Source organism: Erythranthe guttata, chromosome 1 (assembly GCF_056151865.1).
Source record: "Erythranthe guttata isolate IM_541 chromosome 1, IM_541, whole genome shotgun sequence".
Classification (NCBI taxonomy): Eukaryota; Viridiplantae; Streptophyta; class Magnoliopsida; order Lamiales; family Phrymaceae; genus Erythranthe; species Erythranthe guttata.
This window is the reverse complement of record NC_142533.1, coordinates 8,980,270-9,007,418: the sequence shown is the minus strand read 5'-3', so window position 1 is coordinate 9,007,418 and position 27,149 is coordinate 8,980,270. Positions and strand designations below refer to the sequence as shown.

The following is a 27,149-nucleotide window of genomic DNA, read 5'->3' as shown; positions in this document are numbered from 1 at the left end:
GTCATTCAACTACATTGTTTCAATTTCAATCAACAATAATATTTGAAACTAACAGTATTTCTTATTACAAACAAATGAGTTTGCGTTCACTTATCGTCTGCATGGCGAACCAAAGTAGGAAGAACTGAAAATGATGCATGCTCTGTAATGTTAAAATCATGGCTATGAAGGTGTTTGTGCATTTTCTTCTTTTCCCCCTAGATTGAAGGTTGATATGCACCCACCTTGCATAGATGACGTGTATTCGGATTCTTCGTCATTTGTGGTCCAAATAACAAATAGAATATGCTCGGCGCCCCTCGAGTCATTGCTTAGACTAATATCTTGCTTAGATAGATCGTTCACCACTTTAATTACTGTCTCGGCGTTCTCAACATTCTCAACAGTTGCACAATCTCAGTAGAAACAATACGAAAGTAAATTGACAATCACACTTACATAATAAAGAGAAAAATAGATCACGCTTGGCCCCTCCTAACCACACATTATACATTTTAATTGCTAGTGTGTCCCGCCAAGAAGTCCATTCTTGGGATGCCTCAACAGTTTCAACGTAACCGTAGTGTATACGATCGACCGACGTAATCATTTCTTCAAGTACTTCGCTTTCTTCATGGTCATGATGGTTCGTTGTACGAATGAAGTGATGCAATAGACAACACGCCATATTTAATCCGACTTTGTATTTAATTGGATGGTACGACAGGCTTCTTAGTATACCTCATCTTGATTTTAATATGCCAAATACTCTCTCTATTGCGTTACGTGTTTTGGCATGCTGGAGATTAATATTCTTCGTGATTTTGAGCCACATTTTTAGCTATACCAAATTCTTGGAGATGATACCTAGTGTTCCTATAGGCAGGTCCGAGTCCATCCTTGGACAAGGGTGGACTGATACCTAATATACCTATATATATATATATATATATATATATATATATATATATATATATATATATATATATATATATATCCAAATTATATTAATTAGCACACTCGAAATCCAAATTAATGCAAAAAAGCCTCAATATCTTTTAATTAACCCACTCAAAATTCAAATTAATGCAAAAAAAGCTAAAAAAAAAGATCATTTATTTTTTCCTTTTTTTTCATTTCTAATTTTGTCACAAAAAGTCCTCTAAATTTTTCTTTGGGCGATGCCCCCGAAGCCTAAAAGTTTAAGCCAATCTGTAAAAAAATTCATGAGTTCGCCACAGCCTATAGGGTGCTAGAAATCCTGGCTCATTCGTGTATCCATTATCGACCAAATAATAGTTTCCTGGAAAAGGTAGATGTTAATTGCATTCAATTAATGGTGATTCATTGTTAGATGAATTAACGTTATAAAGTATGACATGATAACCCGTACCATTTGGAACACGAAGACCGTCACGTCTACTGACTGTGTCCCATATCATCATACTATAGGTATTAGGTCTCTCCCAACCACTCAACAAGTAAACAAAATTCAAGTTCACATCACTCACCGCAAGAACATTTATCGAAATCGTACCCTTTCGATTCCTATACATTGGTTAATCGACTGGTGGTACACGTGCATGAACATATGACCCCTCTTAATGCATATAAACAACCCTACCAAATTGGCAGATATTTTTTTTATATTAGAATGGGAATATCAATTGGTTTAATTGACATGTACTTATTTTCACATATGTACCTGGAAATACTTTTACGTGCATGATCGGAATCCACGTCGACTGGTTCAAATGAAACAAGCATAACATTGTGTAATATTAATTGTGTGCAAAACCTGAGAGAAATGAATATTAATTCTGTATCCGAACCTTCTATAATTTGTTTGAATTATGATATGTTTTTGTGATGGGATAGAACGTGTATAAATAAAGCAAGTTGGTCAACCAGAGAGACATTCTTATTTGCTACTAGACCACCAATATTTTCAAGGAGATAACAAATGAGTAAATGTATCGATGTTCAGCCGTAAATTTTGCCGCCAAACAGTGCCACTCCAACCAGCAAGGTAAGACAAATGTTGTATTTGATTGGGTATCTTACTTTTCAAACAATAGATCCGACCAGTACCATTATGATTCCTAAGTTGACGACGTCTAATTAATCTCACAAGTTGTGTAAACATGACCATCAACATTTTAATCTTCTCAACTAATTGATACGCTATGACTACCACAACATCTTGGTTTGTATCGGCATCTATGTAATTAAACTGAACTTTGACAATGAATACAAATGTATTCAACAACAAAAAATGAATTCAACAACAAAAAAAAATATTTCAAAACTGAACTTTGACAAAAAATAAAAATTTATTCAACATCAAAAAATATTGCAAAACTTACATAAAAAAATAAAATAAAAACAAAGCAAGCAGCACAATTATTGCAAGTATTATTTCTATTTCATTAATTATGTCTCTTTAACTAAAAAAATGTGTACATAAGCAGAACATTGTGTAACAAGTTAACAAATTGAAATTTAATTGGGACAATTTCACAACTCACTCAACTATGCATTGAACATGTGTACCTTAACAAATAACACACACTACATAACAAAACACATAAAAGGTGAATACCAAGTAAATAAATCACTATCCTTGAAAGAGTAGAGAATGATTCAAATACGGAACTGTATAATTTCAGAAACTTTCAATAAGAAACCATGAATCCTAACACATAGCAAACATAGTAAAACAAATAAGTAACGTCAAAGTTGATGCACAAATGGCTAATAGTGTTTTACACAAATATGAAAAAATAACAAATCTTAGAAATATTTATAACTGTGATTTTTCTGTCAAATGTGTGTATACGATTGTAAATAGTCAACGAACGAAACAAGGTGGGTCAACCCGGTCTAGTTCCCCCTAATAAATAGATCAATGACGGCAAAGTTTCCAAAAATAATTGAATAGCGATGTTTACATACACCTTCAAAATATCTTATGTCCAAATATGTGTCCACAAGTGCAGGTGATACAATGCCCCTCAGCTACGTATTAATCCTCGACGTATAACAACAACTTATTTGTAGTCGTTAGATTCAAAATTTAAAGGAAGAATGAAGAAAATAAGCAGAAAGGAAATATCTATAAATAAACCTCGCTTCAAGAAATCTTGAGCACAAAGAAGTAATTGGGGGAGATAGAATATATTTGTCTCGGGTTTAGTTGTAATTAGTTGGAATTCTAGAGGGTAGTCTAATCATTTCCAATGGCACTTGAATTCGAATAATAATTGAATCGTGTAATCAAACCTCAGATGGGCGGGTGTATTATCATACAATTCAAAGATACTAGACTGGGCCCGAGATCAATCTGGGATTTGGGTCAGAGAAAATTAATGCGCGATCCAGTCGGATTAATCGATCAATCTGGTGGCTTCCAAGAAACCAAAGATGCCATTTATGTATTATCATGCACATTAGCTCTACTCTTTTGTAATACTAGGTAGGATTCTTGTACTTATAGTTCAATTCTTAACAATTAATTGGCAGATAATTATATAAGGATCCACATAGCATAGATTGGTCAATCATGTGCATACAATTAATTCAAGCATAACAAATGAACATGGAAATCAACTATTGTATAACCTTTCAAAACTTGGTTCAAAATATCCACATGGATTCAATAAAATCCTAGAAATAATACTAGCTACTCACAATATTAATCAACATAACCATAACCAAAAACGTTTGTAAAACATAGTAATTCATAGCAGTTAAGATGAAAAAACTAATGTTATAGTAGAAAGACGAATAGTCTTGTTGTCGGTCTTTGCCTTCGCAATACAGCTGCCTCGATGCTTTGCCTTGATTCATTTCGCCTCTCCAGAGTCGAGTCCACTTTGTTCCCTCTATTTTTATTTTTAATTAACAACAATTTAATACATATGGTTGGAGCCAATACATTTAGATAAGGGTAAATTACACACACCCCCCCTGAGGTAAGCTTAAATAACTGTAAGGTCCCTATGGTATCGATAATTACACTCAGCCCCCTGAAACGTAGTCAGAAACTCTAATGGGATAATGAATTGGATACATTATTCCGATAGGGTTCTAACGGACTATTGGTTTCAGAAAGTACGTGGAGACAACAAAGAGCTATGGGTGATTTAAGAAATGTTCGGGGAGCCATGTCACCCCATAACTCTTTGTTGTCTTCACCACTTTCTGAAACCAATAGTCCACTAGAACCCTATCGGAATAACGTATCCAATTCATTATCCCATTAGAGTTTCTGACTACGTTTCAGGGGGCTAAGTGTAATTATCGATACCACAGGGACCTTACAGTTATTTAAGCTTACCTCAGGGGGGTGTGTGTAATTTACCCTTTAGATAAATATCAAAATAAAATATTAAATATTACATAAATATTTACAAACTCATTTTGATACTTTTGGGTTGGAGTTGCTCTAGATATATATTTAATTATATTTATATGAGTTATAGTGAAATACTTATTAGTGGAATATATAAAATCAATTCGTTTATAAAATCAATTCGTTTATTATTTTATCAATTGATTAAACTTAACTTATGTTATTCAATTATTAGTATAATCATGAGAAAGTTTGTGTTTTAATTAGTATATAATTAATAAAATTAAATATCATAAAATTTATTATCATTGGATTCAGTGGAAAAAAAAAAAGAAAAGCTAAAAAAATAACAAGAAATTCATGGAGTATAATTTTCAATTTGATAAATTATTGGGAATATATTACTATACACATGGCAGGAAAAAAACAGTGTCAATTTTCACAATATAGTCAATTCGAACATGTATCTTTCTTTCATACAGATAATATTAAGGGTTAAATACAAAAACACCAATGTACTATGGACTTTGTATCATATACCCCCATGTACTACACATAAATACAAAAACTCCCTTAGTGTTTCATTTTTTTCCAAAATATGACGAAAATACCCCTGCTAAAGCATATATATATATATATATATATATATATATATATATATATATATATATATATATATATATACACACGGTTTGTTTGAGTCATTTTCCACTATATTTTACCATTTTCAGTCAATTTTACCTGCGAAATTTTGGTATTTATATATTTTTTTTCTCCATAACATCTAATTACTTAGATTTTTTTTAATTTTCTGAATATAACCTTTTATTTTTGTCATTTTGAGTTTTTTATGATTACAAACATCTTTACAGTCACATGATTGTTGAGAATTTGAACTATTGGAAGACATTTAAGAAAAAAAAATGAAGATATTCAAAATGACAAATATAAAAAGGTTTTATTCAGAAAATTAAAAAAGTCTAAGCAATTGGATGTTTAGGAGAAATGAAAAAAATACCAAAATTTGTCAAATAAATTGACCGAAAATATTAAAAAATATAGTGAAAAATGGCGCAAACAAACCCTTATATTTTATGGCTTTAATGGGCTTATGCCCACGTTAAGGATTTCAATTCGTTAAAGAATTTTATCTTTCACATAACTCTCCAGAGATGGAATTCTACCTTTAATTAACAATCTTTTTTTTTTCAATTAAGATGGAATTAAAATTAAAGAGGGAAGAGGTTAATTTAAAATACATCAAAAAAAGGGAAAACCTCCATCACAAACACAACGAACGTGAGAGGAGGTCCAGATCAACTAAATCATTCCAGTAAATTGAAAGAGTCCAGATTGTGAGCTACAATATTTGAGTTTCTAGTCGAAAGTTTGAATCTCCATTTCGGCCCAATACTTGCGGATTTCTTCAATGATCACTTTAATTGTTCCAGTTGATCAATGACGAAAAATTGTTAATGCGAAAAAAATGCATTAACACCAATTTAGAAAATTTCCAGTTAACATTTTTTCGAATACTAGAATCTTTAAATAAGTAGTTTAAATCATTTTCAAAAAACCTACTGAAACACGTTGGTTTTTCTACAAAAGTGTTTTCAACTCTCTTACTTTCAAATTAAATTTTAGTTATGACTTAGTGGGCAAGTGTTATGACTTAGTGGGCTAAGTAGTGCTTAGTGAGTTTAATTATGGATATTATTCTAACTCCTTAAACTAACCCACTAACCCAATTTTCTTGAGTGGTCTTGTGGTTGGTTTTCTTGCAGATCATGGGCTGAGTAGTGGAAGCTTGGGAAGTCTATAAATACCAAACTCAAGACTCAAGAAATGAATAGATTTTGAAGAAACAAAAACCGAGTGCTGAAGTTTATCTACGAGAGTTTTAGTGTGTTTCTAAAATCTGTTTGTACGTACTTCTCACGAGTACATTCTTTGAAATCTAGAATTTTTAATATTTCTCTTTTTGTTTCTAGATTTGAATGTAAGAATGATCATGTTATTGATTCATTCATAAGGAAGAAGTTTTCGTACATCTTCTATTTGTATTCTTGGAATACTGTTTTTAATATAATGTTTCCATCCAGTAAAGGGCAAGTTTACAAGTTTTTACTTGTGAACATTTTTATATCTGAGTACCGTCTTTATATATTTATATTTCTGCTGCATGTTTTCTCAAGTGTCATAACACTTAAGATAACATATTTGTATTAAACGAATTCAGGACCATAAATTCTTTCACCTTGACAACAACCATAAAGTGCAAAACAAATAATTGGAAGAGAGTACAGACACAAATCATTTTGTGTTCTTTCACTTAAATCTGCAAGAACTTAAAACAACCGTTAAGATCGCCGCCTACATTCATAACCAACAAAAATTAACAGTCATCGATAATAAATATTTATCCATGCAAAAAAGGCATTTCTTGAGCGTGTTCTTTCAGACGTCCATTGCTTCCACCAAAAACACGTTCAAAAAACTAATCAATAATAATCGTCTTCGTCGTCATCAATATCAACATCATCATCATCATAGTCATCATCAGACCAAGCCAATGCATTTAAATCAAAAAAGAGCCTAACCTTCTCGATTATTACGGAATGCTCCACCCTGCAAAATATGTAAACAGTCTGGTCATGTTGATGACAAAAAGCTGCTACTGAAAAATAAATTAAAATAAAAAAACCAACACGATATGTTCTTGAGCCACCGTCATCCACAAAGACCGGTATAAAGAAAGAAAAAAAGAGAGAAAAAGAAAGATGGCAACTCGAGAATTTAATCAATCAAACAAGTGCAACACTAACATAAGCTTCGGATAAAAATGAACTTCAACTCTTAATTTCAATAAAATATCAACATAATTTTTTGAACTAATATCATAGTAGAAATCAGGTTCTTACTATCTCGGCCCTACCAATTATCAACAGCTATTAAAAATAGCAGTTTGCTGCTACAGCCACATCATATCCCAAGTCACAATAATGTATAACTTTTCAATATCGTACAAAATCATAAATTTAAAGGAAATCTACACTTACATAATTCTTCAATATCATTCAAAAACAAATAGAGCATAATTCAATTGGAGTGTTGATAACATGTTCCATTATTTAAAAAAAAAAAAAAGGAAGAATTGATGTTCAGCAAATGTGAATTAAGCAAAATATATAGACAAGTAAGTCAAACAACGAAAGCTATCCATTATTTATTGCACTTTAGAAAGCTAAGCAATCGATCATATATCCAAATCACATGTACTCTGCCCATTGGAACTTATAAAAGGCAAAGCAAAGTCATTTTGATTAGCAAAAAAATATATAGCCCCTGAAATGAAGTATATAATGATTCGGGTACTTCAAATTATATAAGCATATAGTGCTCCGGATGAGTCTGCATCACTTTAAGCTCTATTGTATTCCAAATATAAGGAATTATTTTACATCAACTAAAAGATCGGAAAGTTCTCCTCCAGGTTAAATAATATATCCTCGTCCACATAGAAATATTTGAAAACAACAACAATACTCAACTATCAAATAACATTAGACGGAATACGGAAAAACGTTTCGGCTAGCAGAATTTGAAAATATGCAATCCTAGAATCAGCTAAACAACAGAAGCTAATCTAATCAATTCGTGTGTGTGTGTGTGTGTGTATATATATATATATATATATATATATATATATATATATATATATATATATATATATATATATATATATATATATATATATATATATATATATATATATATATATAAATATAAAGAAGGGTATAGGTGGAGTAGATATTCACCTAGCTTGAGGCTTGATCGTCGGCTTCCCCATCCTCTTCCTTTTCCTCTCCCTCTTCATTGCTGCTTTACTTTTCACATCAACAGCAAAACTACGACCCAATCGAAAAAGACTTTGCGGCATAATTTGACAATAGAAATTACTCGGGAGGCCACTAACAGTAACCATCTTGGCAGAATTACTCTGAATATCGAACAATAAAAAATCGTCAAAATTCTGCAGAATAACGAGCCCTTTGCTCTTGATATAAGCAATAGGTGTGAGGACATCCACATCCAAAAGAAAATCTTCGGTAAACGAAAACAACTTGGTCCACGACTTCTCCACTCCATAATCATTCATCACCCATCCCTCCACTAGTTGACCTACCTCCATTGGATTGCCGTTGCAGTCGTAGTAACTCATGAATAAGAATCCACCCAACGCTTTTAGACTCGGTAAAACAGATTCCCCTGGTTTTGTAGGCATCGGCAGTTCTCTGTAATCTTCAGTTCCAAGAACAAGCACAACTATTTTATTCTCCAATACCCAATGCAATGCCCCATTCAGAAAAACACCCGGCCGCCTATGACCGGGAAAATCGTAAGGGCAATCCTTAACCATCCTCCAACAATTCATTTTCAGACTATAAATGCTAGTTTGGTGAGCGGTTGTTGTACTGTCGGTAGTGCGCATTCGATCTATCCTCACAACTTTGAAATCATCGGAAGAACAATCGTACCCAATCCCAAGACAAGCTAAGCTCGACTCGGCATTGGGTTTGGTTTTGAATAGGGGCAACTCGTGGAACTCGCGGGTTAACGGGTTCCATACAACCCATGCCTTATCAATTTCGTAATAGTGGGAATTGAGAATCAGACCGTGGCAAGAGGGCGCCGGCAAATTAGGTACGTCGGTGGCGCCTGATCGGGAGAATGGTTTGACGGCGGTTACTTCAATGGTTTGTTTGGATTCGTTGTGGTTTAGGGTATCCAAATTCAATGAGTAGAGGAGAGTGTTGGTGGTTGAGTTTCTGATGAGGAGAGTGTTGGAGGAGATTTGAGTGTGGGCATGGATTCTGACGAAGGATGGATCGTCGATGATGCGGCGCCACTCCTTGCAGACTGTACGGAATCGCAAGAGGGGCTCGCCGGTGACTCGCCGGAGTATTTCTTTTAACAGATCGGAGGGGATGTCAGACATTTTCGGAGCAGCAAACAAATTGAAATTCAAAGAAACATGGTGTGGAAGTTAGGGTTTGGGGATTTGTGTAATTAATTATAGCTGCGTCCCTCTCATTTGGACTTCATCCATACTTTCCCCCTCCTTTTTATTTTTAAATTTTGCCTTCAAAGCACTAGGTTATAAATTGTTCATATTTCATTTCATACGTAAAATTTGACAAAACCCATTAGATATGTGCAATTAAGATGGACCCAATTTCTTTTTTTTTTTTTTTTTCTAATTTTAAGGTAAATTCAAAATATTTTTTAATAATAAAATTTAATTATGTTTCACTATCGTATCTTATGGTTGGAAATTAATATTTTCTCCATAATTAAATTTTTACGTTGTCACATTAGCAAAGATAACAATTTCACAAATCTCGGTCGATAATTTTAGACGTACCGTTGTGTGAAAGTGGGAGTTTGAATTTCAAAAACGACTCCACGCTAATGTGATCTGAGTAGCGGAGGAGGCGTCTGATTCTACAGAGTGGTTTTCACAAATTATCGTGCGAATTTCAGTGCGTATTGATGTGGAGGAGGAGGAATAGAGGACGACTGCCCTGCTATAGGCAGTGAGGATAAGATGATTATGTTGAATCATTTAAGGAGTTGATGTCATTTTCTTTTCTTTTTTGTTCCAGCTCTTTGGATTAAAGTGTTTTTTTTTTTTTTTTTTTGAAATATAGTTCTTATGTTTTATTTAAATTTTAAAGAATTATTGTACCAGCTTGATGGTTACAAACTTACAGTAATGTAATTAGATATGTGTTTTGTCCTATTTGTGTATTGAAGCATCTGTCTCTTTTGTGTTTGTAAATTGCGTGTGAATCCTTCTTTTAATGCAACTTTTTCCTTCGTCTTATGTACGAATTGTTAAACTAAAGTGTTGAAAATGTAATTTTCGAATTTTCAACATAATTGTGGATTATTATTTGTGTCTCAAAATCGAATTTTCAACATAATTGTGGATTATTATTTGTGTCTCAAAATCACAATAGTAGGTAGGATTATGATGTACAAAAAGATATTTTGAAAAACACTATATTAGTAATGCAATAAGAAAAAAAATTACAATGATGTCTTTAAGTATTGTAAATTACGATGTAAACCTTATTAGGCTAATCATGTTATGAACAATAGTATAATGAGAATAATATAATGAGTGAATAAATCGAATCTTGAATAATGACAAGATCAAATAAGAGGGTCTTTGAATAAGATCTTTTTTTTAAAATACATCTACGAATCTACCCTACCTTTTTATTTAAGATCTTATAATGATTGAAAATAGGAAATAAGTTCATTATCCAGGCACTCCAAAAATTAATCATAAAAATAAGATGCAACAGTTTATCAGCTCTTAAAACATCTTATCAGACGTAAGAGTTTATCAGCTATTTAAAATAAGCTTAGTCAAACACCCTCTAAGACATAAACAAACACAATAATTCATCCCTCAGAACTTGAGTTCTTTTGCGTATCAAAAAGATAAAAGATATGAAGGAGAAATTTTAGGAATAAATTTGCAACTGGTTCAAATCTTCAAGAATGCAAATCAAGTTTTATTTATTTTTAATTAGTAGATAACGCAATAATGATTCTATTAAACTCGTACGCATACTATATTAAAAAGTTGAGTACAAGGCAATTAAAAAGAGTCACAAAATGATTGTGACAGTCATTATTAAAATGGCGGCCGTTATATGCAAGCCCATTTTTTTATTAGTTCAAAATCACATAAAAGAGTTTATTAGTTCAAGCCCGTAAATTAATCTAATTTTATTACATCAAGATCAAAAAATAACAAATATACCCTTATCCACAAATAATACTCAAATACAAATAAATCTTATTTTTAATTTGTTCAAGACCAGAAATAAAAAAAAGGAAAAAAGAAATAAAACAAAACAAAAAAGAAACATCACGACTGCCAAATATTAATCTATGCTAAATATGTATGAATGAACATTAATTTATGCTTATTTCTTGTTGGGTTGCAATGATTTGGCCGATTTTGGAAAAAAAATTGAGATTGAAATTGGTTTTTTTATTTTTTTTCGTTGATTTCCCGAATCGGTTTATCCAGACCGATTTTGTACACGAAAATCGGCGTCATAATACCGATTTTTGTTAACCAAATCGGCGACACAACGTCGACTTTACAAGTCAAAATCGGCGTTATAATGTCGATTATTGAGTACAAAATCGGTTTTCGAATACCGATATTTTTTGAATTTTTTTTTTAAATAATACATTATATATTTGGTTAATTGATATTTTTTTAAATATTTGAAACGAAAATGTTTATCACCATTCGGTGACGTCTACCACTTCTTTAACCCAATCGAGTAGAGCTTTCCGTATCTCAAATATTTATTCGTTAAATAATTCATTTGAATAATCATCCATCAATCCCCTAGGTTGATGCACGAAAGTATGAGAAAACGGTCTTAAAAAAACACGATAATAAAATCGGTATTTAAAAACCGAATTTTGTAGTACAAGTCGGCATAAAAATACCGATAATACAAAAACAAATCGGTGTTGTCATGCCGATTTTTACTAAAAAAATCGGTTTTTAAGTACCGATTTTTATTAAAATAATCGGAATGTGGTTACCGACTTTAGTAACAAAAATCGGTATTTGCAGACCGATTTTTTGTATCGTCGAATTTTTTGCCCAACAAAAAAAAACGACCCAAAAGCAAAAATAAACGGTTAAAACATATTTCATTGTGTTCTCCACCCTCGTAAACCACCATATCATTGTTTTTTGGTTCCATCATGAATGTTTGGTATGTATTTGATAATTTTGGTGTGTAGGATTTCTTGGTGGGTTTGTGAAGAAGAAGGGGAAGAAGGAGGAGAGTTTTAAGTTGTGAAATAAGGAAGAAGGGTTTTTGGATTTATGTATTTTATTTAGTCTTGCACAAAGAAAATGATTTTTTTTATTTTTTAATGCTTTGTTTTTTTTGTTTGATTTTAAATTTTATTAAGGGTAGATTAGTATTTTTATATTGGATGTCTTAAACTAATAAAAAAATGGACTTGCATATAACCGCCGCCTACTAAAATATAATGGTATTGGTGATATATAGGCCTTCCTCAGTAATTGACCTCGTGATTTATACACTACACAAACATTTTCCATACCACTAGTCATTCACATGTCAGTGTGTCACGAATCTGAGTATTAATCAGAATTTCATGATTTTTTGGGTTTCGGGTTTATTCGATTTTCGGGTTTTCAGATTTTCAAGTTTTCGGGTTTTCGAGTTCATATGAAACAGAGGTACTACTTATCTCGGGCATTCATATTCATTCCTTCTAACTAATATTATTTCATCCAAAAACCATAATTGTTTAAGTTGTTATCCTAATTATATATATATATATATATATATATATATATATATATATATATATATATATATATATATATATATATATATATATATATATATATATATATATATTATATGTATATTATGTGTGCCATTAATTATTATGAATTGGATTATTGATGTGATATACATGAAGGTGGAGGTGGCATCTCTATGTATGTGGGCAACAAACAACCATTGCTAAAGCACTACTTTTTCTCTACCAAAGAGAACTTAAAAAAATAAAACAAAAGGGATGACAAAACCCCACCGACCCCCCACACCAGCTATATACCCTGCATGAAAACTCTGTGCACCCATAGGTCATTTTATCATCAATATATCTCTCTCTTCCAAACTCTCTCTATATATCTACCTCACACATTCTTCACAAACCTTTTGTAAGCCTTTGTCCTCAAATTTTCACTATCTTGAAAAAATAGCCTTAATTAATTAATTCCTCTCTCACTCATGGCTCGCTCTAGTGCTATCTTCTTTGTCTCCACAATGTTTGCACTTGTAGCTTTCTCAGCTTCTCAAGCTCCTACCCCATCTCCGGTGATGTCTCCTACCGCCATGGCGGCACCACCACCCACCACCACCATGGCTCCACCTTCAATGCCACCAATATCCACACCACCGCCGAGTATGGGGCCATCACCCCCAATGGCGGCACCCGGAATGCAACCCATGCTGCCGTCTTCTCCACCAGCTCCGCCAATGTCTCCGTCGATGGGACCCATGGGGCCTTCACCGGGACCATCTCCGGGACCTTCTCCACCTATGCCGGCACCACCGCCATCGGCAGCTGCTTCGTCTGGACCTAGCATGGCGGCTGTCTTGGCATTCATTGGCGGAGTTGCGCTTCTTGCTTGAAACTCACAACGTTAGCTCGTTCTGCTTTTTTTTTTTTCTTTTCTTTTTTTCATTTGAGATTATTCATCCCATATTATTCTAGGCTTCAATAAACATTTGTGAATTCTTTATTGTTTTCCTGTGTTTGTATTCTGTCTTACTGTTTTTGTACTATGTTATGTTGTTAGCGGGGAAAAAAAAAATTTGAGGGTAAATTGTTAGTTTACCACTTCAAATTCACAGTTGCTTTGTAACATTATTTTGGCATTATATTGTTTGTTTAAACATTGAGAGTTAAGATTGGTGTTCTTTATTGCACGCCAACTTCACATTTTCTGATTCCATCAATTTGATTATTAATCTTACATACGTACCTCTATTTATAAAACATACCAGAAAACTGCGAAACTGAATTAGAAAAATTTAAACGAAAACTATATGGCCAAATAAATATATATGGGGGTGTGATTCTTGTGTGTTTTTTCTTTTTATGGGAATAGGATTCTTGTGTGATTTCACAGCGGAAGTTTTGTCGTACATGGGATGTTGGATGGAGACAATGAATGTAAGGAGGAGACAGCTGGAAAGGGTAGGGTAGGAATTAACTGACTGACTTTTGAAAATGTGAAGTAAAAGCAGAATGGACCATTAGCAGCTGGATTGTGATGTGCACATGCATCATGCTGCTTTGTTATTGTCTCCACTTCCACACAAACACACACTACACACACTGATAGAAATCTTAATACATATATATAAATTGGATGGATCAATTTATAAATTTTGGATTTCAGGCATTCGACAAAAATACTCATACAATAAAATACAAATGGTTAGACAGACATTTAGACGGTACTAGCGATCGATGTGGTCCTTTAAGCAATGAGAGAGAGAGAGAGAGAGAGAGAGAGAGAGAGAGAGAGAGAGAGAGAGAGCTGCGGGTTGTAAGAAAGAAAGAACTATGGTGCGAGAGAGAAGTGATTCTGTGGTTATTGGCAGGAACAATTTAGATTCCCGATAAGATATGATGATAGTGGAAACTGTAAAAAGTCAGAGAAAAATGATCGTATATAGCATCTATCTATCTATCTACATGAAAATAAATTGATTACAATTTTTTCTATCTTACTATGAGTATATATGCCATCTAATTAAATAATTGTACTTTATATTCTATTTTTGTTCGTTCAATAACTTTTTGGGCAGGCAGCCGAATTTTGTTAGTTCAATAACTTTTTCGGGGCAATTCTCCGGGAGTAAACCCAAGTGGAAATCATTAGCTGACTACTTGAACGATCGGTTTTTCTTTGAAAAACGCAAACAATTAGGAGTAACTTGCTAAATGTATATAGGATGTTCCAGAAGGCCGTCAACAACTACTCATATTTTCGCTTCAGATATCTATTTTTCGATCTACATTAGTTAACAATGAAAGTTTACTAAAGTATTTCTGAAATCAACTTTCTTTGTCCAAAACCTTGAGTGTGCGTTTGGATGGAGGGATTTGAAGGGGGATTTGATTTGAGGAAGGGATTTGAAATGACTCCAATTGCTCCAAAAACAACTAAAAATGAGGGGTGTGGATTTGAAATCCATCCCCAAATCCCTCAATCCAAACAAGTCCGAGGGATTTGTTATTATGGATTTGAAATCCCTCCATCCAAATGGACCGACCCTAAAAGCTACATACATGGTAAACACTAGGGGTGGAAATCGGACTGATCGGATCGAAATTAACACTTCAATTTTCAAATCTTTATAAGTGGAAAACTAGTTCCGATTTCATTCCAATAATATTGGAACAATAAAAAATTCGAATGAAAAAACTTATTCTAAAAATGAAAATCAGAATTTTTTTGAACAGAATTTGTGATTCTATATTTTTGTCACCTATGGCTATAATATAAAAATACATAATGATATTGATATTATAAGTGTAATTTTCGGAAATATAATTTGAATTTTTGGAATATTTAGGAACTAATATGTATTCCAGTTCCAATCCCAAAAGAAATTGAAAAGAGAAGAATCAGAAGTTCCGGAATTCGAAATAAAAATTCTTGTTCCAAAATCAAAAATTTTGCATATCGGAATCGGCGGAATTCATAAATTTCGTTCCAATTTTCACCCATAGTAAACACATACAAAAGAATTCTATTGCTAAAAAAGAGGGAGAAGATAAATAAAAATATTTCAGGAAGTGCAACCAACCTAAATTCTCCTATAATTTGAGTTTAGTTTGGGTGGAATGACACATAATTACGACCAAATTCGAAAAGATAACTAGACGGAAGAGTTAATCACATGTGAAGAACTAATTTGATGTACTGATCAAACTTAAAGAAAATATTAACATTGAAGCCAAACAAACCATAGAGAGAATGATCACATTGACGATGAGGTGTTAAGCTTAGCTTACCGAAGAAGCTAGCAGACTTTCCCTTGCTATTAAGCTGCTTAGCTATGAAACTCAAACGTGAACTCTGGGTACAGTAGAATGTTCTATTAAAAATAAGGATGTAACAAAATTCGTCACTCTGTACAATGTCAAAGATGAAAGAATCGAGAAAATACCTCGAACAGAAATAATCAACAAGGAGAAAATATTGCTTCAGTCAATTGATTATGGAAGTATATTTAAGCTATAAGCCATATAAGCTATAAGCCAGCTGCCCGATTTTTGTAGCACTCGTGTAATCTTTTTTTAAACCGACTTGCTACCTCTGTTACTACCTCATGAGATACCTAATGATTAAATAGTATCGGCTCACGCAAAAAAGAATGGACTTATATTTTTGAGACAAAAAATAAACAAAAATTGGTTAATACTAGTGTATTAGTTTCAACACCGTTTTCGTTGTTTTCTACGGCATTCAAAACATTCAGTACATGAAGAGGACTTACTCCTAGTTGTGAAGCTAGATTGGAGCTTGCCAGGTTTGACTTTCAATTCTTCGACTAATATTTGGCGAAGCTTCTCGTTTTCTTGCATCAGCTCCTCAATCAGCATCTGGTGTTTCAACACCTGAATGCATATTACTAAAGTTTGTTAGTATATATGTTTCGTCTAAAAAACAAAAACACACACATAAGTAGAAGAAAGACTATGCCACTGATGCATTGTGAATGCATATCAAAGTGAATATGTGTTTTTCTTTTACGACAATCTCAATCCATTTGAGAAACAAATTCGTTTAATATCACTAATACATGAATCTAAAGTCTCGGAAAATGTCTAGAAATCAAATCAATGCTCCACTGAAGAATTTAATATCTGCATAAGTAATCAGTTTTTTCTGTCAAAACAGTACCATTTGAAGCACATTTTTCTCCAACTGCAGTGTCTTAGCCTGCAACGAAAAATCGGAGTCAGTAACTGTCAGTTCACGATCCGAAATAAATTCAATCCAGAGTCAAAAAAAAAAAAAAAATCAAACAAATATTATATATATATATATATATATATATATATATATATATATATATATATATATATGTTTAAATCAAGCTTGAGAATCTATGAGAGAAAATTCATCACCAAGGCTTAGCCTAAGTGGCATTGCGCCTTTTCTCATTGTGGGTAGAGGTTGCGGTATCGAAATCCCTTTTGATGCATGAGTCGTAATAACCATTTATACGAGAAAAAAATGTTTTTTTTCTAATAAATTATGAGAAAATAAATTGAAATGCTTGGATGCAATGATTAAAATGATACATAATGAAAGACTGCGACCGTATTGCCCGATTTCAACCTTTCACCACTTAAAATAGTATGGTACGAATCGGAGACAATTCTTGTTAAACTTAAGGATCTTCTTACACAATAAACATCTGGGATTATAGCTCGCTGATATATGTGGGGTATAAAAAGAGTTATGCTGCAATGAAGTTACAATAATACTAGAAAAGGATTAAATTTGACGTACTTGTTCATTGAGCGAGCTCCCTTCTTCTTTGAGAAGTGGACTTTTCAAAAAGTTGTTAAGGACCGCCTCTGTTCGACTGCTGTATTCTGTGTTTATTGCAGCACTTTTTGCTGCTAAAGTGTCATCCAGAGACACCACCGCACCTTTCGCATCGCTAATGTTGCCTTCAAATGTACTGTTTGATACTGGTTTTACCAAATTACTAATAATACTTCCCCCGGGATTTTCATGTGAAGTTTCCTTAACCATGGTCATTCCAGATTGTAAAGATGCTGGGATTATTCCTTGAGTAACAGACAGGTTCGAACTCGAATCGATTCCGAGTTTTGTCATCACATATGTTGCCACTTGCTGAAAATTTGGGAGCTCGAGTAAGATTTTAGAAACAAAAAAAGAAGAAGAAGAAAAAACCAACAGCAAAAAGGGACATACTAAAGCTTGTGACTGAAGTTGATGCAGCACACCAGGCTTCACAGCAAGGCCTGCCATGTATGCACTATCTTAGCTTATCTAAAATAGTAAAGAATGAGAATCGTATAAACTTAGATGAAGTGATAAACTTAGAAAATAAAATAGATAGAAAAACTGCGACTTTCTTATGAAGCAACCTGGAATATAGATAACATACCAACTCCAAATCCATGGCCAAAACCCACTCCACAGCCAACACCCACTTGAACGTTCTTTGCGCCCACTTTTATCAACTAGATACATCAAAGTTAATGACAAAACATTACAATTTATATTTTCCATGACATGTACAAATAACCGAAGAGTAAATATCAGAGAGAAAACATACAGAAGTATTGATATGTCTTTGCACACCAGAAAAGGCATCGGTTGCACCTCTAGTGGCACTCATGACTTGGTTGAGGACCGGTATTGCACCTAAAGTGACATATTGAAGTTTCACAACTAACTCAGAAATGTCGATGCCCCAATTCTAAAAACGTAATAAAAAGTAATAATGTACTGTGGCACTTGGTTAGTATAATGACAGTCGTCGACTGTTCTTTAATGATAAAAAATAGTTAAAACCAATATATATGGACAGGATATAATTTTGTAACGAGCATAGCTCTAGATGCATCACTATCAATAAGTAGATTAATTCTAACATATAAAAATATTCCAGAATGCTCAAAATCTTTTGGCAAACTATCTATTTCAATTTTGAGCACGACTTTCCATTCCGTTTTCTTATGATGGTTTTGTGAACATGGCCACCCACTGAATTTAAAGCCTGATACAAAATAAAAATGCGGACTAACCTACGTTATTCATCAATAAAAAAAAAAAAAAAATCCATTTAAGCTTTTCATGCGCAATACAGCTGATACTAGAGCATGGATAAAAAAAAAAAGATTCATTATACTTTTTCTTTATAATTAATTTAGAAGGGAAGTTGGAACCACATTTCCTTACTATTTGACTTGTTCCATTATTAAGATTGATCATTTCTTAGTTGCCAGTTGATAACCAAACCCTAGCTTCAGATGCTTATATTTCGAGTTCATGAAAGTTGAAACGTATACTGAAGCATCGGCCATCAGTGTAGAACGGACTAAAATTAAATTAATCTAATCTAAACATTTTTGTTCTTCTCATTTTTTTTTTTTGTTCCAAATATATTATCAACATGAATCCACCAATTTCTCAAAACAAGAACATAAACGAAACACGAAAGTATAAATTCGACATTCTAAAACTCACAAAACACGATCAAATAAGTGCTCAAACATCAAATATTCAACCGTCCACCAAAAAAACCAGTTCACGAATTCCAGGATTCAAAAAAATTGCCACCAAACAGAGCAGCAAAAACATTAATTATCAGTAATTCCATGTATGAATTTAGGAAACCTCCAAAATTCAGAGAGATTGATTTAACAGAGAGAGAGAGAGAGAGAGAGAGGGGGGGAAAAGATACCTAAGTTTAAAGGGCGGCCGACGCCAATACCCAAGCCGCAACCAATGCCGAAGCCAGTGAAAACTTGACCCACCTTCAAATTAAACGGATTATCAATTCTCATACCTCTTCTCTCTTTGGTATGGATTACCACCCCCTTTCCCTCTTTCGTCGCCGCCATTCTTTCTTCTTTATTTTTCTCTACTTACTATTTTGCTCAGATGCTACACCACTGCACTAGCAGCAGAGCCCCAGGTTCTACGCTAGTTCTCTTTTTTCTCTTTTTGGTAATTAACATTTTCTCTTTTGTGGATTTACAATTTCTTTTTGTTATTTTACTAAACGTTATTAAAATGAGGCAATTTAATATAGGTCCTCCTACAACACGTTATATATGTTTATATATTCAACTAATAAAACATAGTTTTTAGTAAATTTATTATTTTTAATGTGTCAATAATATCCTCAACAATATATGGAAAAAAAAAAAGGGGTTTGTATCGATAAATATTCAAGTGCAAACATAAAACGTGAGTCAGTCCTCAGTTACGTTTCACAAGGGTGGCAGTCCTTAAAGCAAACATAAAAATGCAGTTAACTTCCTAACCATGCGTTGGAAAGTCCAAAACACCCTTCATTTTGTTTTGTAATTACCTGCAAATGTCTGACATATCTTACAATACACTTTTTCACGCGTTGTTTGAGAGACACATTCCACGCCTTTTAAACTATCCGTGAATGTAATTACAAGAGGGGGGTTTCGTAATTTGATCATAACTCAGGGGTGGCCGTAATTTGCCCTTTACTTATTGTCGAATTGCATGATTTTGAACACTTTCTCTCCTGGGTATTATTCTTCGGCGACATTAGCATGTCCTCAAAGTACTTTTAGTCCTAACAAGGATTTGATATATGATGTTTGATGACTTTGATATAGGAAATGGGAAAAAAAGCTTAATTGTATTAATTTTGGTGGTGTTGTCGTATATGCCATATGCAACAATGGTATTGCTAGTGCATTTGGATGGTGTTGAAACATAATATTGGAAGTACTGGTAGTGAAACTTTATAGTACATTGTATTTGTTATAATTGTATTATAACATTTTTTTAATTAATTTATATATTTTATTTGGGTAGTAATGTTGATTAATTCATTTTTTTATTTAACTAATACGCTAATTGCTATTCATAAACTATAATAAACAACAATATAATAATTAACGAAACACACTTTAATTGATGAATTATAGGACGAGCCATTTAAATTGAAATACATAGCTCATAAAATGTGGAACGAATATTTGCACAAATTCGAAGTCCACGGCGAACTAAAAACGTAGGAACGAAATTTTGACAGAAAATTTTTAGGAAGAAATTCACAAACGTCTTATTATCTCTTGTGCAAAACTGATCAGATTTTGTCTTATTTATAGATATTTAAGAGTCCTTTTGTGAATGGATATGTTGTTTTGAAAATAGACCGGAAATATGAAGAACGAAAAATCGACTGAGGCTTGCAAAAGCAATGTCCTTAAGACAATATTTTCGGGCTGTCTACGGTGCAACAGTCACTCCCGGTAGTCTCCCAAGATACAACAGTCGGATACTTCGATATTTGCACAAATTCGAAGTCCACGGCGAACTAAAAACGTAGGAACGAAATTTTGACAGAAAATTTTTAGGAAGAAATTCACAAACGTCTTATTATCTCTTGTGCAAAACTGATCAGATTTTGTCTTATTTATAGATATTTAAGAGTCCTTTTGTGAATGGATATGTTGTTTTGAAAAGAGTTATTTCATAAATAGATGTGTTGTTTGGAAAGAAACACATTCATTCCAAATATGCACCTATTTGAAATACCTAATTATTTTATTCAATTAAAAATTCCAACAGTTCAATTCTGTTGAAAGAACAACGGAACCTCTAGATTTAATTCACAGTGATATTTGTGATTTAAAATTCGTGCAAACTAGAGGAGGAAAGAAATACTTTATTACGTTTATTGACGATTGCACTAAATATTGTTATGTGTTTTTGCTAAGGAGCAAAGACGAGGCCTTGGAAGCTTTTAAAAGCTATAAAGTTGAAGTGGAAAATCAACTTGGAAGGAAAATCAAAATGATTCGAAGTGATAGAGGTGGAGAATATGGTGCTCCATTTGATGAATTTTGTTCTCAAACCGGCATTATTCATCAAACTACGGCACCTTACTCTCCCCAATCAAATGGTATTGCTGAACGCAAAAATCGGACTCTTAAAGAAATGATGAACGCAATGTTGATAAATTCGGGTTCACCTCAGAATTTGTGGGGGGGAGCACTCCTCTCGGCAAATCATATTCTTAATAAGATTCCGCACCGAGAAAATAAAGAAACCCCTTATGAATTATGGAAAGGTCACAAGCCGTCCTATAAATATTTAAAAGTGTGGGGGTGTTTGGTTAAGGTACAAGTACCCAAACCAAAACAAATAAAAATTGGGCCTAAAACCGTTGATTGCATCTTTATTGGCTACGCAAACAACAGTAGTGCATATCGATGTTTAATACACAAGTCTGATGTTCTTGATATGAATGAAGGCACTATCATTGAATCAAGAAATGTTGAATTTTTTGAGGATAGATTTCCCTATAAAGAAAAATCAGCAACGGGTTCTCACAAAAGAACTTATGAAACTGCTAATGATGGGTTTCAAAGTGATGAAGAACCTAGACGAAGCACTAGGGCAAAAATTGCTAAGTCCTTTGGACCGGAATTCCTAACATATACTTTGGAAAATGATCCAAGGACCATAAAAGAGGCCTTATCCACTCCCGAAGCGCCGCTTTGGAAAGTAGCAATCAATAGTGAAATTGATTCGATTATGCAAAATCATACGTGGGTATTGGTTGATTTACCCCCGGGAAATAAACCGCTGGGCTGTAAATGGATTCTCAAAAGAAAGTATAAAGCCGATGGCTCGATTGATAAATACAAGGCAAGGTTAGTAGTCAAAGGATTTAGACAAAAGGAAGGTCTAGATTTCTTTGATACTTATTCGCCCGTAACGAGAGTCACATCAATTAGAGTACTTCTAGCAATTGCTGCTTTGCACAATCTAGAAATTCACCAAATGGACGTAAAGACAGCATTTTTAAATGGTGAATTAGAAGAAGAAATATACATGGAACAACCCGAAGGGTTTGTTGCTCATGGACAAGAGTCCAAAGTATGTAAACTTGTGAAGTCACTTTATGGACTAAAACAAGCTCCCAAGCAATGGCATGAAAAATTTGATAGAACAATACTATCAAATGGGTTTAAAATAAACGAGTGTGATAAATGTGTATACATTAAAAACACACCAAATGAATTTGTGATTATATGTCTCTACGTGGATGACATGTTAATTATGGGTAGTAATCACGAGATAATCGTGAAAACTAAGAAAATTTTATCAACACATTTTTGACATGAAAGATATGGGTCTAGCCGATGTAATTTTGGGAGTAAAAATCATCAAAAATGACAATGGACTGGTTCTTACTCAATCGCATTATATTGAGAAAGTACTACGGAAATTTAAAATGTTTGATAGTCCACCTGCTACGACCCCAATCGATTTGAAAATTCACTTAGCCAAAAATCGTGGAGAACCAGTGGATCAATTGAAATATTCTCAAATCATAGGCAGTCTAATGTACGTCATGAACTGCACTCGTCCGGATATTGCTCATTCGGTTAGTAAATTAAGTAGATTTACAAGCAATCCCGGAAATGACCATTGGAATGCATTAACTAGAGTACTTAGATATTTGAAACATACTCTAGATTTTGGTTTGCATTTTACAAGATATCCATCTGTACTAGAAGGATACAGTGATGCGAATTGGATATCCGATACCAAAGATTCTAAATCCACAAGTGGATATGTTTTCACTATAGGTGGAGCTGCTGTGTCATGGAAATCTACAAAGCAAACATGTATAGCTCGATCCACAATGGAATCGGAGTTCATAGCTTTAGATAAAACTGGAGAAGAAGCGGAATGGCTTCGTAATTTCCTAGAAGATATTCCGTGTTGGAATAAACCAGTGCCGGCAATATTGATTCATTGCGATAGTCAATCAGCAATTGGAAGGGCACAAAGCAGCATGTATAATGGTAAGTCTAGACACATTCGTCGCCGACATAATACAATAAGGCAATTGATCTCAAATGGAATAATTTCTATAGACTATGTAAAGTCTAAAGACAACTTAGCGGATCCGTTGACTAAAGGTTTACCAAGAGATCAACTACAATGCCTATCTAGGGGAATGGGATTAAAACCCATAAATTAAGGACAATCTTGGTGGTAACCCAACCATGCTGACTGGAGATCCCAAGAACTGGTTCAAAAGGGACAACTAAGCTAAGAAAGTTCAGTGGAGCACTAAGGAACTCATTCCTAACTCATTCCCGCGAAAGATAATAGTGCTACCTGCAGAAAGGGTAAAGGATAAGCTAACGCTTTTAATGATTCCAAAACCTTATAACAAAGGTGAGGTATTGGCAGGATACCTTTAATAGGAGATCACCTATGTAAGTGTATGAAGTGAGGGCCGCTTCAAAACTTGACAAACACTTATGAATCCAAGATGTGTGTCCATGGCCAAAACGGACACAATCATGAGAACTAAGGAAATGTGAGAATAGTATTGTGTGGGTTGCATTGTCTTGGTTTACACGAACGGCTGACAGTTCAAGACATCGCGTTCACTACTCAGCCTAGTAAATTCGATGTAACTCCACTACGGAAGGTTCAAAGCTATATGCTACATATCCCGATGCAATACTATTCGTGGGAACTCTAGAGAGAATCGACGCCCTCGTTTTCATTCAATGTGGGGGATTGTTGGGAAAATTGGTTAAAAATTGAGTCATGAACATTTTTTTATCAATGTAATTGTACGGTCTAATTGAGTATATAAATGAATTTTGGATTAGAACCAATTTTGTGGTGAATGAAAAATTACTAGTCCAAAATATAAGGAAAGTGGGATTTTAAGTTATCCCACATTGGAAAAGTAGAGAAGTACTGAGCTGTATTTATATCAAAATATGGGGACAAAGGGTCACGCCCTTTGGGCATTCAACTTTGTTTGGGAGAAAGGCCTATATGTTATGTGTTTCAAATCGTGCCCACACGCGCGCGCGCCGCCGCCGTCCGACCGGCCGGCTCGTACGGATCGGATTTGGATTTTGGCTCGGGCCCAAATCACTACATTAATTTTTTGGGCCAAAAACATTAGGTCATGGGCTTTAACCCATTCACTCGAAGCCCATCTCGATTGGTCTGACTGGTCTGAATTGGTGCGGCCGAACCAATGCAAACCATTCAGGCTCAAATCGAAATGGTGCAGCTACTCCCAATTGGCTCAAATCGAAATGGTGCAACCATTCAAACAAAATGTACCTTTTTGCTCCAAAGGACGCTACTTTTCAAACCTTATAACATTCCCACAATTCCTCACTTCAATCCAAATACAAGCCTACTGCATATTAAGCCTTCCCTTTTACAGATTCTCTCGAAAAGTTCTACACAAAGTACAATTCGTCGTACTTGGGATTTGGAGTGCTCCTATTCCAAGTTTTGCCGTTGTATCTTGGGAGACGATTTCCATTTAAATCCGTTAGCACCGTTGCGGGGAAATTTCGTCTTAAGGACAGAGACAACTCGCCTCGGCAAAATTCTCGTACATAGCAGATTTCCAACACGTAAATCTTATATAAATTCAATAACTTCACACAGATGTATTGAAAATTATAATTAATTTTCTGCATACGTTACCATCTGTAAATTGCCAAATTATGTGTACAATGTTCACAAAGAGACATGTAGTTTGGTAAATAGACATTTATGTAAAACTAGAGTCGGTTTGTTTTCCTCAAACTCAAACTGACTCTTCTTTTTTTTTTTTTTGTCTGTTAAAACCATAACAGAATGACACAACAAATACTTAAACAAAATAATTAATGATTATCTTATTTCAACAAATATTTGAGGCCATGAGCATGTGGCCACTTGCGAGATGTCTTATAAGCATAATTGAGCGTTACTGGCAACTAGATTCTATATGAAGGCTTCCACCCAATTGAATTTATTATTCAACATAATAATTTACTGTAATTTCTCACAAGGCATAGCAGAATTTACTTGAACATGGATTTTTCTACGTCAAAAAGAAAAACCAAATTCTGTGCAGACTTCCAATATAAAACATGATGGAGGCAGAAAGTTTAAAACTAGAAACTACGTATTGTCTTAAGATTGTTGGTATAAATATAACAATCTGCGTAAATAGTTGAATAAGAATTACACTTACTTGTAAGTAGAAATTAACTGGAAATATGAAGAACGAAAAATCGACTGAGGCTTGCAAAAGCAATGTCCTTAAGACAATATTTCCGGGCTGTCTACTGTGCAACAGTGACTCCCGGTAGTCTCCCAAGATACAACAGTCGGATACTTCGATATTTGCACAAATTCGAAGTCCACGGCGAACTAAAAACGTAGGAACTAAATTTTGACAGAAAATTTTTAGGAAGAAATTCACAAACGTCTTATTATCTCTTGTGCAAAACTGATCAGATTTTGTCTTATTTATAGATATTTAAGAGTCCTTTTGTGAATGAATATGTTGTTTTGAAAAGAGTTATTTCATAAATAGATGTGTTGTTTGGAAAGAAACACATTCATTCCAAATATGCACCTATTTGAAATACCTAATTATTTTATTCAATTAAAAATTCCAACAGTTCAATCTCCCACAAACCTCGACTATGAAAGTTCGTCCTATATTCCGCCTATTGAGATTTTGCGATATTTTAATAATGCGACATATATTAGTTTTCTTAGTCGACATTGAAATCTGATAAATCAAGGAAAGTACAATGAATTAAGAAGGAGATTGGTAACACATTTATGGAATAAACGCGCTCAAATCGAAGATTTTGAAGATTATGATGGTGATGGTGATAATAATTATGGTGAATGAGATTTTTTTATAATTTTAATTAATTTATGTTGTAATATTATTTATTTATGCAATAATTTATGAGATTATTGTTTATGTATGATTTTGTTATGAGTAAATTGCAAATACTACCCCTGTGTTATCTCGAAATAGCAAAAACCCCCCTGTGATAAATAAACTAGCAAAAACCCCCCTGTGAAATTTAGTCAAAGGCAGAATCCCCCCTAGCTGATTTTTTAGACTTGAAATGACAAAATTGTCCCTCAAAATGTATTTATATATATACATATTATATGTATATTTATTATTTTTAATTTATTTGTTTAGAAATTAAAAAAAATAGTAAACAACTAAATTGATTATTTTTTAAATAAAATAATTAAAATATTTATAAAATATAAGAATTTATTAATTGCAAGACTCCAGGGGTATTTGTGTCTTTTTATATCAAGTCAACCCTCAAATAGTTCCATAGGGGGTTTTTTGCTATTTAAATAATTTCACAGGGGGGTTTTTGCTATTTCAAGATTACACAGGGGTAGTTTTTGCAGTTTACTCATTTTGTTATATGTAAAATGATTTTAGCTCATTTTATTTCATGTTTAGATAGTTTTTTAGAATTGACAACATAATTTTTAAATTATATAGTGCAAAAAAATTATTACTTAAAATTGGATCTATAATTAATATTTAGAAAATAAAATATACTAAAAATA

General features: G+C 33.5%; 2 protein-coding genes across 3 annotated transcripts; both read right to left on the bottom strand.

The window, feature by feature from the left end:
- Nucleotides 1-6,591: 6,591 nt before the first annotated feature.
- LOC105978106 (F-box protein CPR1) lies at nt 6,592-9,518 on the bottom strand. The gene is made up of 2 exons (XM_013003524.2): nt 8,152-9,518; nt 6,592-6,961 (listed from the first exon to the last, which is right to left on the bottom strand). Exons 1-2 carry the CDS (start codon nt 9,330-9,332, stop codon nt 6,835-6,837), a joined length of 1,308 nt encoding a protein of 435 aa, XP_012858978.2. The 5' UTR covers nt 9,333-9,518; the 3' UTR covers nt 6,592-6,834.
- A 6,630-nt stretch (nt 9,519-16,148) lies between these two features.
- On the bottom strand, nt 16,149-19,771 carry LOC105978104 (dynamin). 2 transcript variants are annotated; one of them, XM_088819559.1, is made up of 8 exons: nt 19,453-19,733; nt 18,322-18,410; nt 18,151-18,226; nt 17,955-18,004; nt 17,523-17,873; nt 16,908-16,946; nt 16,501-16,621; nt 16,149-16,341 (listed from the first exon to the last, which is right to left on the bottom strand). In XM_088819559.1, the coding sequence occupies exons 1-8, from the start codon at nt 19,610-19,612 to the stop codon at nt 16,331-16,333; spliced, it is 897 nt and encodes a 298-aa protein (XP_088675685.1). In that variant the 5' UTR covers nt 19,613-19,733; the 3' UTR covers nt 16,149-16,330. The 2 variants fall into 2 exon arrangements, with proteins under 2 accessions (XP_088675685.1, XP_012858974.2); XM_013003520.2 differs by lacking the exon at nt 16,149-16,341 and having other exon boundaries at nt 16,364-16,621; nt 19,453-19,771.
- Between the last annotated feature and the right edge of the window lie 7,378 nt (nt 19,772-27,149).

Bases quoted from the DNA above. Each gene is read 5' to 3' on its own strand.
- LOC105978106 (XM_013003524.2), bottom strand. From the start codon at position 9,332: ATGTCTGACATCCCCTCCGATCTGTTAAAAGAAATACTCCGGCGAGTC. The intron at 6,962-8,151 runs GTGAATATCTAC...CATATTTTGCAG, and splicing joins ACGATCAAGCCTCAAGCTAG to GGTGGAGCATTCCGTAATAA.
- LOC105978104 (XM_013003520.2), bottom strand. From the start codon at position 19,612: ATGGCGGCGACGAAAGAGGGAAAGGGGGTGGTAATCCATACCAAAGAG. The intron at 18,227-18,321 runs GTATGTTTTCTC...TGATGTATCTAG, and splicing joins AAAGACATATCAATACTTCT to TTGATAAAAGTGGGCGCAAA. The intron at 18,005-18,150 runs GTATGTTATCTA...CATACATGGCAG, and splicing joins TGGCCATGGATTTGGAGTTG to GCCTTGCTGTGAAGCCTGGT.